The 13,924-nt window shown below is 42.8% G+C and overlaps 2 protein-coding genes across 4 annotated transcripts in view; one reads left to right on the top strand and one right to left on the bottom strand.

Annotated features, from left to right (window-relative positions):
• LOC115113630 (high affinity cGMP-specific 3',5'-cyclic phosphodiesterase 9A-like) overlaps window positions 1-4,901 on the top strand; it is a 63,184-nt gene extending 58,283 nt beyond the window's left edge. For all 3 annotated transcript variants that reach the window (XM_065016056.1, XM_065016055.1, XM_065016053.1), the window contains 7 exons: window positions 696-852; window positions 1,583-1,696; window positions 1,911-2,015; window positions 3,397-3,525; window positions 3,611-3,706; window positions 3,813-3,870; window positions 3,959-4,901. In XM_065016056.1, coding sequence (XP_064872128.1) covers window positions 696-852; window positions 1,583-1,696; window positions 1,911-2,015; window positions 3,397-3,525; window positions 3,611-3,706; window positions 3,813-3,860 — 649 coding nt within the window. In that variant the 3' untranslated portion in view covers window positions 3,861-3,870; window positions 3,959-4,901. The remainder of the gene's footprint in view (window positions 1-695; window positions 853-1,582; window positions 1,697-1,910; window positions 2,016-3,396; window positions 3,526-3,610; window positions 3,707-3,812; window positions 3,871-3,958) is intronic.
• Window positions 4,902-5,499: 598 nt separating this feature from the next.
• Window positions 5,500-12,025, bottom strand: wdr4 (WD repeat domain 4). Its single transcript, XM_029641480.2, has 11 exons — window positions 11,895-12,025; window positions 11,264-11,332; window positions 10,858-10,998; window positions 10,578-10,734; window positions 10,187-10,299; window positions 10,008-10,068; window positions 9,731-9,835; window positions 6,768-6,832; window positions 6,456-6,642; window positions 6,234-6,303; window positions 5,500-5,885 (listed from the first exon to the last, which is right to left on the bottom strand). Exons 1-11 carry the CDS (start codon window positions 11,975-11,977, stop codon window positions 5,671-5,673), a joined length of 1,266 nt encoding a protein of 421 aa, XP_029497340.2. The 5' UTR covers window positions 11,978-12,025; the 3' UTR covers window positions 5,500-5,670.
• Between the last annotated feature and the right edge of the window lie 1,899 nt (window positions 12,026-13,924).

Here is a 13,924-nt window from a genome sequence, read left to right as displayed (position 1 = left end):
GAATTCAATGAAACTAGACACAGTCTGGCCATCCGAATTCAATGAAACTAGACACAGTCTGGCCATCCGAATTCAATGAAACTAGACACAGTCTGGCCATCCGAATTCAATGAAACTAGACACAGTCTGGCCATCCGAATTCAATGAAACTAGACACAGTCTGGCCATCCGAATTCAATGAAACTAGACACAGTCTGGCCATCCGAATTCAATGAAACTAGACACAGTCTGGCCATCCGAATTCAATGAAACTAGACACAGTCTGGCCATCCGAATTCAATGAAACTAGACACAGTCTGGCCATCCGAATTCAATGAAACTAGACACAGTCTGGCCATCCGAATTCAATGAAACTAGACACAGTCTGGCCATCCGAATTCAATGAAACTAGACACAGTCTGGCCATCCGAATTCAATGAAACTAGACACAGTCTGGCCATCCGAATTCAATGAAACTAGACACAGTCTGGCCATTCGAATTCAATGAAACTAGACACAGTCTGGCCATCCGATTTCAATGAAACTAGACACAGTCTGGCCATCCGATTTCAATGAAACTATACAGTCTGTCTATACTAATTCAATGAAACTGTACACAGTCTGTCTATACTAATTCAATGAAACTAGACACCCAGGTTTCATTCAAGAAGGGATTTGAAAGCATGGCCCTGTGAGACTAATTCTCTCTCTCTCAGGTACCAGATAAACGCACGGACGGAGCTTGCGGTACGCTACAATGACATCTCTCCTCTGGAGAATCATCACTGTGCCGTGGCCTTCCAGATCTTCTCTCAGCCTGACTGCAACATCTTCTCCACCTTCGATGCTGAGGCCTTCAAACAGATTCGTCAGGTAGGGGGTAGGAGTGTGTGTGTCTGCGTGCGTGTTGATCTGTATCTCTGTCTTAGGGAATCATCACACTGATCTCTCTCTGTCTTAGGGAATCATCACACTGATCTCTCTCTCTCTCTGTCTTAGGGAATCATCACACTGATCTCTGTCTCTGTCTTAGGGAATCATCACACTGATCTCTCTCTCTGTCTTAGGGAATCATCACACTGATCTCTCTCTCTGTCTTAGGGAATCATCACACTGATCTCTCTCTGTCTGTCTTAGGGAATCATCACACTGATCTCTCTCTCTGTCTGTCTTAGGGAATCATCACACTGATCTCTCTGTCTGTCTTAGGGAATCATCACACTGATCTCTCTCTGTCTGTCTTAGGGAATCATCACACTGATCTCTCTCTCTGTCTGTCTTAGGGAATCATCACACTGATCTCTCTCTCTGTCTGTCTTAGGGAATCATCACATTGATCTCTCTCTCTGTCTGTCTTAGGGAATCATCACACTGATCTCTCTCTCTGTCTGTCTTTGGGAATCATCACACTGATCTCTCTCTCTGTCTTAGAAAATCATCACACTGATCTCTCTCTCTGTCTTAGGGAATCATCACACTGATCTCTGTCTTAGGGAATCATCACACTGATCTCTCTCTCTGTCTGTCTTAGGGAATCATCACACTGATCTCTCTCTCTGTCTGTCTTAGGGAATCATCACACTGATCTCTCTCTCTGTCTTAGGGAATCATCACACTGATCCTGGCCACAGACATGGCACGACATGGCGAGATACTGGACTCATTCAAGCATAAAGTGGACCGCTTTGACTTCAGTGATGAAGAGCATGTCACTTGTGTAAGGATACACATGACTATGTATTTGCCCCTAGAAGACATATTTTCCACTACCTTACAGTTTGTGCAAATCGGTGTATTTGTTCTACTGCCCTATGCAGTAATACTATATTTACAACTTCCCTAGGTGTGTTTGCTAGTCCTTTCTGCTGCTATTTATGTGGGCCATCTGGTAGACCCCCTCCCTATATTAAACTCTGCTCTGTGTAACCTAGCTGAAGATGGTGCTAATTAAGTGCTGTGACATCTCTAACGAGGTGCGGCCCATGGAGGTGGCTGAGCCCTGGGTTGACTGTCTGCTGGAGGAGTACTTCATGCAGGTATGTAAAGCCCCATATGTGCTGTATATGCGTTTTTATACAGTACATAGCCTACAGTGTAAAGCCCCATATGTGCTGTATATGTGTTTTTATACAGTACATAGCCTACAGTGTAAAGCCCCATATGTGCTGTATATGTGTTTTTATACAGTACATAGCCTACAGTGTAAAGCCCCATATGTGCTGTATATGTGTTTTTATACAGTACATAGCATACAGTGTAAAGCCCCATATACAGTGCCTTCGGAAAGTATTCAGACCCCTTGACTTTTTCCACATTTTGTTACATTACAGCCTTATTCTAAAATGTATCAAATAAAATCCTCATCAATCTACACACAATACCCCCATAAAGACAAATTGAAAACAGTTTTTTTAGAAATGTTTGCAAATGTATAAACAAAACAAAAATAAATACTTTATTTACATAAGTATTCAGACCCTTTGCTTATGAGACTCGAAATTGATCTCAGGTGCATCCTGTTTCCATTGATCATCCTTGAGATGTTTCTACAACTTGGAGTCCACCTGTGGTAAATTCAATTGATTGGACATTATTTGGAAAGGCACACACCTGTCTATATAAGGTCCCACAGTTGACAGTGCATGTCAGAGCACAAACCAAGCCATGAGGTCGAAGGAATTGTCCGTAGAGCTCCGAGACAGGATTGTGTTGAGGCGCAGATCTGGGGAAGGGTACCAAAACATTTCTGCAGTATTGAAGTTTCCCAAGAACACAGTGACCTCCATAATTCTTAAATGGAAGAAGTTTGGAACCACCAAGCCTCTTCCTGGAGCTGTCCACCCGGCCAAACTGAGCAATCGGGGGAGAAGGGCCTTGGTCAGAGAGGTGACCAAGAACCCGGTGGTCACACTGACAGAGCTCCAGAGTTCCTCTGTGGAGATGGGAGACCCTTCCAGAAGGACAACCATCTCTGCAGCACTCCACCAATCAGGCATTTATGGTAGAGTGGCCAAACGGAAGCCACTCCTCAGTAAAAGGCACATGACAGCCCGCTTGGAGTTTACCAAAAGGCACCTAAAGGACTCTCAGACCATGAGAAACAAGATTCTCTAGTCTGATGAAACCAAGATTGAACTCTTTGGCCTGAATACCAAGCGTCACGTCTGGAGGACACCTGGCACCATCCCTACGGTGAAGCATGGTGGTGGCAGGGACTGGGAGACTTGTCAGGATTGAGGGAAAGATGAACGGAGCAAAGTACAGAGAGATATCTGATGAAAACCTGCTGATTTTTAAATATTTTTTAATCATCGTTATCAAGGGATCTAATAATTCCGGACCCCATGTATGTGCCGTTTTGTATTAAAAGTGAAGGATTGCACTGAACTTTCTCTCTCTTCTCCATTATTTCATCAGAGTGACAGGGAGAAGGCAGAGAGTCTGCCTGTAGCCCCCTTCATGGACAGAGAAAAGGTCACCAAACCCACCGCCCAGATCGGATTCATCAAGTTCGTCCTCATCCCCATGTTTGAGACCGTAATGAAGGTGAGCGACGGATGAATGGGACTGTAAAATGAGAATACGACCTGTGACGATGACTATAAAAACCGGCCTCTTGTCTCTCTCTCAGCTGTTCCCTCAGATTGACGAAGTGATGATCCAGCCTCTGAGAGAGTCACGAGACAGATACGAGGAGCTCAAGCAGATTGACGATGCCATGAATGAGGTCCGATATATTTGTGTGTGTTTGATTGTTTTCTTTGAGGACACGTCAGCATGATCTTCTGTGTAGCAGTGACTGGAACAGTGCTGCGAATTTCTCTCTCCTTCAGGTGGAGAAAAAAAAAAGTGAGAACCTGACTATGGGGAAGAAGAAATGAGAGCTCGAAGGTAGGTGTTTTGACTGGCTGCATTGAATGTCTTCTATAAACAAGATGGGTGTGGTGTTTAAATGTTAACGTATGTTCCTCTATTTCAGCTCGTCCTATGGTGGAGACGAGTCAGTATGGCATTCTGAGGAAGAGGGGAAACCGACCAAGCCTGTCTGGATGGACAATCCAAAGCTTATATCAGGAAATGTCCACTTGAACAGCACGGACTACTTCAGTGAACGATATTTTGATTCTATGTCTTTGCCTTTTTTGTTTTTAAATGTTTTTTTTTCTTCAGAATGTACAGATTTTTTTGTTGCCTTTGTTTCCTACAAAAATAAATGTTTATTTTAAATATAACCTTTTATGTGGACTGTTTGCGTTTTAGACTATATTGAACAAAAATAGAAACGCAACATGTAAAGTGTTGTTCCCAATCCCAGAAATTTTCCATATGCACAAAAAGCTTATTTCTCTCCAATTTTGTGGCCAAATTTGTTTACATCCCTGCTAGTAAGCGTTTCTCTTTTACCAAGATAATCCATCCACCTGACAGGTGTGGCATATCAGGAAGCTGATTTAAACAGCATGATCATTACACAGGTGCACCTTGTGCTGGGGACAATAAAAGGCCACTCTAAAATGTGCAGTTTTGTCACCCAACACAATGCCACAGATGTCTCAAGTTGAGGGAGCATGCTATTGCCAGAGATTGTGATGTTCATGTCTCTACCACAAGCAGTACGTTGAACCGGCCTCAACCACAGACCACATGTAACCACGCCAGCCCAGGACCTCCACATCCGGCTTCTTCACCTGCGGGATTGTCTGAGACCAGCCACCCGGACAGCTGATGAATGTTTATATTTGTAATAAAGCACTTTTGTGAAAAAAAATGTATTCTGAGTGGGCCCACCCATGGCTCCACCCCTGCCCAGTCATGTGAAATCCATAGATTAAGGCTTAACGAATTTATTTCAATTGACTGATTTCCTTGTATAAACTGTAATGCAGTAAAATCGTTCAGTATATAAATTCTACCCAGCAGTGTTTACTGAGTATTCTTACCTGTGGAGACGTTATGGTTCATGTGATTAAGCCAGACTGAATGGATGGTGAGCAACAAGTAGTCATCCCTGTTTACTTCTGAAGGTTTGAAGAGCTGTCAGTGAACCTTACAAAAACAATAGGATGTTGTTGAAACACCTCAAGCCTTTTAATGCAAGGGGACATTTTTACCTCAAATTTGATCAAAACTTGTTCTCCTACTTTGGAGACATCTCAGCCAATCACGGGTCCTGCCTTTCTCATTAAATAGCGCAGTGCTTCCTCGGCTAAATTAGGCTCATAATTTAAACTTTTTATTCGTATGCAGACTCTGTATAAATTGGTAATTAAGGCATATGAAAGTTAATGTTCAAGGAAGTATTTATTGAAGTGAAGTAGGAAATGTAATCAAACGCCCCCGATCCTGAATTGGGTCAGATATGCAACTTTCTGACAGTGGAAGGACTTGTTAGTAAGCGTTTCTCTTTTACCAAGATAATCCCCAATGGTCAGGGTACGACACTACACAGTGCTTGGCTCTTGTTCAATTGGAGAGGACTATACATTTAGTGGAGCGCAAGAGACACTTAAGCATCAAACGGTCAGTCATCATTTTTTATTTAAAAATAAAGAAGAAGAAATGGCTAATTCTCTGTAAATCACAAATCATAATAAATTTACACAACTCAAACGGTTAGTCTATCCGTCTCCAAACAACAACAGAAAGAAGCCTTTTTAAACCAAAATATAGAATCGGTCTGTCCTATCCGTTTCAGCTCGAGGCTTTGGTCACTGGCCCAGGCTGGTTGCCTTTCTTGGCTTTTTTACTGGCTCCGTTGGACTGCTGTCCCTTCCCTGGTCCTCTCTTTTTGCCTCCTTGTTCATTCTGCTGTTGGAGCCTCTGCTGTTTCTTCTCTCTGTAGGACGCCATGTTGTCAAAGTTGCCCTTGTACAGGTGTTGGAACCGGCTCTCTAACCCCGCTGAGACTGTTGTGAGGAGAAACAGGAGGGAGGAGCAGGGTCAGAGACAGCGAAAGAAATTCTAGCACAGTTCATTCAGGTGGTGGATTACTATTAGAATATCAAATCAAACCCCTTTGTTCTAAGCCTCGATCCAAGGTTGTTGCAGGTATCTCTGAGCATCCACTAAATAACAGTAAAAAACTACATGTAAAGTCTCCTGGTAGTCTTGACTACTTGGCTCAGGGGAACATGGAGGAGGCAGACATGAAGCCAAGTGCATAAACATCCCAGGTTAGAACTACTCTTTACTGAGTGAGGAGGATGATGGGTAATGTGAGGGCACAGTGTTGTGCCGTATGTGTGATGACTCACCCTGAAGTGCCTCCCAATGCGGCTGAAGGGCCTCCGTCACTCTTTTCATCTCTGGGCTTTCATTGTCGCACTGCAGAGAGAGAGAGAGAACAAAACACCCCAGTGGCAACATAAGGGCTAAAACACAAACCCTGGTGTGTTTGTTTGCTAAATAAAGAACAGTATACTGTTGTGTGAGATGAGCTTGGAGGGTACTACGGTGTTGTCAACGAACAGCAGTACCTGCCAGCTGTCTTGCGTGTGTGTGTACACGAGGAACGGCGTCTCTCGGCTATCCAGCAGGACCCAGAGCCGACCCTGGGGGTCAAAGGTCAAATCCAGAGGACAGTGAGGTAGGGTCAACCTGCTGGAGGGCATCAGTCGCTCCTCTGTCCCTTGCTCCATCCCAAACAACTGCACCGAGGGAACTCTGGAAAACACAGGACAAATATTTTGTCACAGGTTACACACACACACACTCCACTGATCTACATAGCTAGGGTCATATATATATATGTGCACAGTACACTGTCAACTACTGATATATGCACCGACCTCTCACACTGCACCGCCACATGATGTCCACCGGGGGATCCAGCGATCCTGCTGACTGCAGACCTCTGGGAACAAAAGGTACAAATAACGATGATGTCACAAACATAACTGGGGGGGGATTGACGACCCGCTATGGTCTTGCATCAGGTCAAATACCAACAGTTGACCCTAAAAAAATTTAAAAAATACATTAAAAAGAATAATTCACTGGCAGGTGGAATGAAAACATTCTTTCAACTCGTGGGTTGGCTGGCAGTTCAGAACAATTATATTTCGGGTTGTAAACATTTTCAATTAATATATATATATATATATATATATATATTTTTTTTTACAAATCCAGGAATCCTTGTGTTGAATTATGTTGCGAATCCCATTAGGCTATGTTAGCGGTGAGGCAGACATAGCCAGGCTACCAGCCACGCCACGAGAGAGTAGAGCAGGGAACTTTCCATTAGTAAGCCTGTGTGTGGTGCTGAACATTCCTAAATGTTTCAGCATGCAGAGCTTATATTCCCTTCAACCAGGCAACAATATGTTGCCATGTTCATTTCCCTGACCCCATAGCTCACTTAAAAATGACTAATGTAAAAAGAGAAATTTAAAAAAAGGTTATGATGGTGAAATTACACCAGCATGGAAACAGGTGTTGCCTGAGTAAAATCCCTGGTTTCGAAGGATTTTGGCATCATTGTAGACAAGGAGGACAACAACCAGGTAGCTGGATAGACAAAAGTGAAAGTAGGTATTTGTTTAAGATGAGATTTATTAATAGTTCATTATGAGATTAAAATGTAGGTTTTTGTTCATTTAGACCATATACAGGCGATAGAAAGTTTAAACCTGTACGACTGGTATGTAAATCGCCTACTAAATAAATCTAGGCTAAATAAGAGGTAACCTGTTGCAGCCTATAGCCTATTAGATTCTGGGAATTGTTTACTTAAGTCTCAATTAAACTATTTGATTATGTAAACAAAGATATTGTTTGGTTATGTCAGCTATAGGCTTTCATTAGGTTTTTCAAAGCAGTTTGAGTTGCCAATGTGCCCCATGTGACCTATAAACAGTCAGCTCTATGGATTGAAGCTTCGCATGAGTGACGACAAGGAGAGCTACTCAGTATACATATTGATGGATTCTATTCAAATGTAACATGTTTCAAGTTAAACTGTAGTTTTGTTTGTATCCTGTTTAGTGAATGATTACTGTGAGTAATAATGGAGTTTAGGTCATGAAACTGTGTGTATGCTAATTTTAGAAAAGGTTGACCTAAATCAGATAAGAGGAAATTGCCTGGGATCAGAGAGCAGGGTCAGGACCTGAAGATGGACAGGTTGGGATTCTGACATCTAGGTAAACAAGAGAGGAGCATGGACATTCCACAGGGGAAAGGAGGGAAACTCATTGGGGTCATAACATGTATAGCCGGGGAGGTAAAGAGGGAGGTGAAGAGGGAGGGAAGAGGGAGGTGAAGAGGCAGGTGAAGAGGGAGGGTAAGAGGGAGGTGAAGAAGGAGGTGAAGAGGGAGGGGAAGAAGGAGGTGAAGGAGGGGAAGAAGGAGGGGAAAAGGCAGGGGAAGAGGGAGGGGAGAGTATAAGACTTGTTGTGAGCTTTCTAAAAAATGTGCACTCAGCTTCTTGGTAATAACCACTTGAAACTTCTGGTCTCAGTTCCTTTTTTGCAAAGAGTTTGCAATGGCATTTTGATTTGTAACAGTATGAATGACAATGTTTGCTAGTTGTTGCTAAATGCACACCCAGAAGTGGAATGACTCCATGTATCAGTGGCTTGGTTAACTGCTACAGTCCCACGCCGGCGCATTTCAGACTTCAGACCCCTTTCAAACATTGTGTTTGAACTACAGACTTCTTGGGGTTGTACTATTGGATAAGTCCATATATTCTTGATCCATTGACACCAACCATTAGTCTGTGTGAGCTACAACTCAGTAAGACAAGAGCGGAACCTGAAGGGGCCCGGGGGGTTTAAACTTCTATAGAGTCCAAACGGTTTGAGATAAAGTATTAATAGCCATCTACAGTATGCAGGTTGTCCAATCAAAAACTGATATTTTGACCAATGGTTAAAATATTAATTGTGTAGATAACTCCTATAAGAAAAGCAATTGTCCAAACCTCATGTCTCTATCATAATCAATTCAAATGTTATTGGAGTTTCTACCCTTGTAGGATCCCCCGACCAAAAAAATAAATGGAGACCAGAGAAAACAATGAATCTGGAAAATAGCATTGTGCCAGCTAGGCTGGATTGTTGTGTGAGAATTAAGGCTGACTGACAGACTCACCATTGAATCCAGATGACATTAAACAAGATAGATATCGATTTTGAGATGTAATATTTTAATATAGGCTTTTCATATTAATGTGAATGTACTGTTGTTGTACAAATATTTCTCACAAAAACAAGCGTCTCTATGAAATGTCAACAGAGCTCTGTACGGACCGCAAGCTTTGTGTTGATTTGGCTTTTTGCCACCCGCGGAAACAACTCTTCAGACGACCACAACATGTAATGTCCTCAAATGTCGCTGCGAGAAAGCGCACTGCTCTGTAACCAGAGATCAGTGTATTATTAACTAATGTATTAGGTTACAAAATCACTGTTTGAATATAATGTTACTGATACTGTAGGTTAGAGAAAGAACCCCCCCAGTGAACGACTCAGAACATGACAATTAACATTTTCCCAAGACAAATATATTTTATAACATAAGTGAAATTTCATCCACCCCCTAATCTATGAAAAGCAGAGACTCTCCCGAACAGGTGTTAGAAGGTAAGGGGTTTCTTCTGCGTAGAAGATCATAGGAAATCCCAGGACATACTGTCTTTAACACTGTAATAATCTCACATAGTCGCTGTCACAAACTCAAAACAGTTGTCACTGACTAGTTGGGATCTCAGGACTGATAGGGTTAATGTGAGAAGTAAAGTGGTCACCTTTTCCTTTTCTGTGTCTGAGTTCGGCATGTCCCTCAGCTGCTTCAGGTCCCAGCTCTGGAGCCTTCGACCTGACTCATACTCCCACAGCTTCATGGTCCCATCCTGTCAACACACACCAGCACAGTTAGACACACTAGTCTCCATTTAAAAACAATTTGTGCAGTAGTAGAGCTTAATCTGAACCGGTAGAAGTGATACCTCTATCTGAAAGATCATCCAGCGTTAAGTAATATTACTCAATTCAGCAGAATTGTAATATGTCTAGATCTCTCACCCCTGATCCAGAGAGTAGCCACTGTGGGTGTCCTGGTGGGGCCAAAAGAGAACTGACAAATCTATGGAGAAAAAAAAACTTGAAATATCAGGAAATTGGAGTAGTAACCGACTGGTTAAACATTAATTCATGTTTAAATTCTTTGGCCATTCATTGCTAGGTAGGCCAGCTGTACTCACTCCAAGTGTCCCAGGCAGAATGCCTGGATGTTGTGTGGTGACCTCAAGTGGCTGACCCTGATCTTCTCATCGCGGTCAGCTGTGACGACATACTTGTCGTTGGAGGTCAGGGTCTAGAGGAGAAGAGTGGGGGAGATATCCCAAACTGACTGGCAGTTCACCAGGAGTTGTTCACTTGAAGCGAGCCATTGATCGTGATGTTACTATTGTGAAAAATGTACAACCATTGAAGGCGTCGAACCCCATCAAACTCTGCCAAATCTGAGATGTAAGACGGGACTAAGTAAGGTCTATCCCATCTTCTGAAAATGCCCTTTAAAAACATTCAACTATGAAAATGAACCTACCCTTTAATAAGAAAGTATCATGTGAATGAATTAATCCTCTTTACCATTGATAGAAGCATGGATAGATGTCCCAGCTTCAACTCTCCTGTCTTCTGGGGCTCCACCACAGAGAAGGAGTAGACGTCACCTGACTTGTCTGCTGCCCACACCTCATCCTCAGCTTCGGTGAACACAAGAGACGTGCATCTCCGCACAACCCACCTGAAATAATACAACGGTCTCACTCAACATCTCAAAGAGAGCGACAATCGACACATTAAGATTTTTTTTTTGCTGATTTCAGTAAGTTGGATATTTGCTTTTATCTGCTTGTCCTATGGATACCTTGTACTGATGACCTGCCATGAGGGTTCACAGTGGAACAGAACCAGGCGTTTGGTGTCATCTGTCAGCGCGACCAGCTTCGCAGAGGAGGAAACGGCGAACGCCAGGATCTTGTCACTTCCTGTCTCTTCTGATCCATCACTACCAGGATGAAAGGGATCAGTACATTTCTGGTGAAATCATATCCCTTGAAAACAGTTGCTTCTTACCACACGGTGACACAGACACATTTCAAATCAAAGAAGTGACACGTGGTTCAGTCACATATCTAGGTCGAGCAAGTCTGACGATAACTCAGCAATGATGGGTACACTGCAAGGAGAACTGCCCATGGGTTGGCAACACACATTATACATTCCTGAGAGGTCAGTTGGCTGAAAAGACATAGCTAGCTAATGTTGTTTACCTTTTGTTGTCAGCCTCTGGGTCCTTTGGCTTCTGTTCTGCTGCGCTGCAGTCAAACACAAATGGTTCTCTGGTACAAAAAGAGAAATGAGCATTTAATCATTGATGATTTAAATGTGGACTTGTGATTTAATACACATAGCTGGCTAGCCCAAGAATGTACTAAAGTAGCCTGTTTTGTACTGAGTACAAAACATTAGGAACAACTTCCTAATATTGGAGTTGCAGCCTGTGCGCCTGGCACCTACTACCATACCCCGTTCAAAGGTAGTTCAATATTTTGTCTTGGCGCACACACACACACACACACACCATGTCTCAATTGTCTCATGCCTTAACCGGTCTCCTCCCCTTCTTCATCATCACTGATTAAAGTTGATTTAACAAGTGACGTCAAAAGGGGGGTCATAGCGTTCACCTGGTCATTCTGAGATGGAAAATATGTTGTACTCTCAGTGTATACCGTTACCGTCTATGAATGGACTAACTTAGCTAATAACGTTAGCTAGGATGATACGGAGCTAACGTTAGTTATCTTATTTATTTCTCATCGCTACTAGCCTACTAGCTTAGCTTATACGACGCATTATTGTACAAACAATATAATATTAGCCACATCTGTTCGTACAAACCTGTTCTTTTTAGTGTGTATTGCAATGAGCTTTTTTTCATAGGTTGAAACAAGCCATTCTCCACAGGCACCGAGAGATGCCATGGCTACTTCTACAAATACCGTTCACGTGGGACGCACAGAAGTGCGGAAGTATTTGTCGCACCTCTTTTACGTCACCAAAGAACAAAACGTACATTAAAAGATGATCGATACACTGATGAGAGTCGTTGTCCAGAAAGCGGCACGGCGGGCTGTCTACCTCGCGTCTATCCTTCCTTTGGATTGCTGGATACAATTCAGTTTAAGGGCTTTATTGGCATGAGAAACATATGTTAACATTGCCAAAGCAAGTGAAGTAGATAATAAACAAAAGTGAAATAAACAAAAAATGTACAGTAAACATTACACTCACAAAAGTTCCAAAATAAAATACATTTCAAATGTAATATTGTGTGCTAATAGTTAAAAAGGGAAAATAAATCAACATACATATGGGTTGTATTTAAAATGTTTTTTTTTGTTCTTCACTGGTTGGCCTTTTCTTGTGGCACCAATCTTGCTGCTGTGATTTCATACTGTGGCAATTTACCCAGTAGATATGGGAGTTTATCATGTGTATCATGAGTTAGTTACCACAGCCACAAAGTAATAAATCCCACCTATTTCAACAATTTATCTTCTTAAAATGTGATTTTAAACATAACCCTATCATTTATTCACATTTTATTATCCTTAAAAATATATATATAGGTGTGGTTGTGGTAACTAGCCTTGCATGATTTTGCATGATGCACCATTTGTGGTTCAACACCAATTTAGCAATTTAAACACTGGAGTGATAGATGTGCAGAAGATGAATGTGCAAGTAGAGATACTGGGGTGCAAAGGAGCAACAAAAAAAACAATATGGGGATGAGGTAGTTGGATGGGCTATTTACAGATGGGCTATGTACAGGTGCAGTGATCTGTGAGCTGCTCTGACAGCTGGTGCTTAAAGTTAGTGAGGGAGATATACGTCTCCAGCTTCAGTGATTTTTGCAATTCGTTCCAGTCATTGTCAGCAGAGAACTGGAAGGAAAGGCAGCCAAAGGAGGAATTGGCTTTGGGGGTGACCAGTGATATATACCTGCTGGAGTGCATGCCAAGGGTGGGTGCTGCTAGGGTGACCAGTGAGCTGAGACAAGGCGGGCTTTACCTAGCAGAGACTTATAGATGACCTGGAGCCAGTGTGTTTGGCAACGAATATGAAGCGAGGGACAGCCACAGAGAACATACAGGTCGCAGTGGTGGGTAGCATATGGGGCTTTGGTGACAAAACGGATGGCACTTTGATAGACTGCATCCAATTTGCTGAGTAGAGTATTGGAGGCCATCTTGTAAATGACATCGCCGAAGCCAAGGATCGGCAGGACAGTCAGTTCTACGAGGGTATGTTTGGCAGCATGAGCGAAGGATGCCCTGTTGCGAAATAGGAAGCCGATTCTAGATTTAATCTTGGATTGGAGATGCCCAATGTGAGTCTGGAAGGAGAGTCCACAGTCCAACCAGACACCCAGTTATTTGTAGTTGTCCACATATTCTAAGTCAGAACCGTCCAGAGTAGTGATGCTGGATGGGCAGGCAGGTGCTGGCAGCGATCGGTTGAAGAGCATGCATTTAGTTTTACTTGCATTTAAGAGCAGTTGGAGGCCATGGAAGGAGAGTTGTATGGCATTGAAGCTCGTCTGGAGGTTAGTTAATACAGTGTCCAAAGAAGGGCCAGAAGTATACAGAATGGTGTCGTCTGCATAGAGGTGGATCAGAGAATCACCAGCAGCAAGAGCAACATCATTGATGTATACAGAGAAGAGAGTTGGCCCGAGAATTGAACCCTGTTGCAGAGAGAGACTTTGAGCGTGGCTGAGGTGCACCCATGACCAGCTCGGAAACCAGATTGCAAAGACGAAGAAGGTATTCGAAATGGTCGGTGATCTGTTTGTTTACTTGGCTTTCGAAGACCTTAGAAAGACAGGGTAGGATAGATATAGGTCTGTAGCAGTTTGGGTCTAG

This window comes from Oncorhynchus nerka, linkage group LG3 (assembly GCF_034236695.1).
Source record: "Oncorhynchus nerka isolate Pitt River linkage group LG3, Oner_Uvic_2.0, whole genome shotgun sequence".
Taxonomy (NCBI): Eukaryota; Metazoa; Chordata; class Actinopteri; order Salmoniformes; family Salmonidae; genus Oncorhynchus; species Oncorhynchus nerka.
The sequence above is the reverse complement of the archived record's forward strand: the minus strand, read 5'-3'. Positions and strand labels throughout refer to the sequence as shown.

Coding starts and splice junctions, on each gene's coding strand:
- wdr4 (XM_029641480.2), bottom strand. CDS start 11,977: ATGGCATCTCTCGGTGCCTGTGGAGAATGGCTTGTTTCAACCTATGAA. Junction 10,069..10,186: donor TTCTGCCTGGGACACTTGGA/GTGAGTACAGCT, acceptor TTTTCTCCATAG/ATTTGTCAGTTCTCTTTTGG. Junction 6,643..6,767: donor GTGGCGGTGCAGTGTGAGAG/GTCGGTGCATAT, acceptor TGTGTTTTCCAG/AGTTCCCTCGGTGCAGTTGT.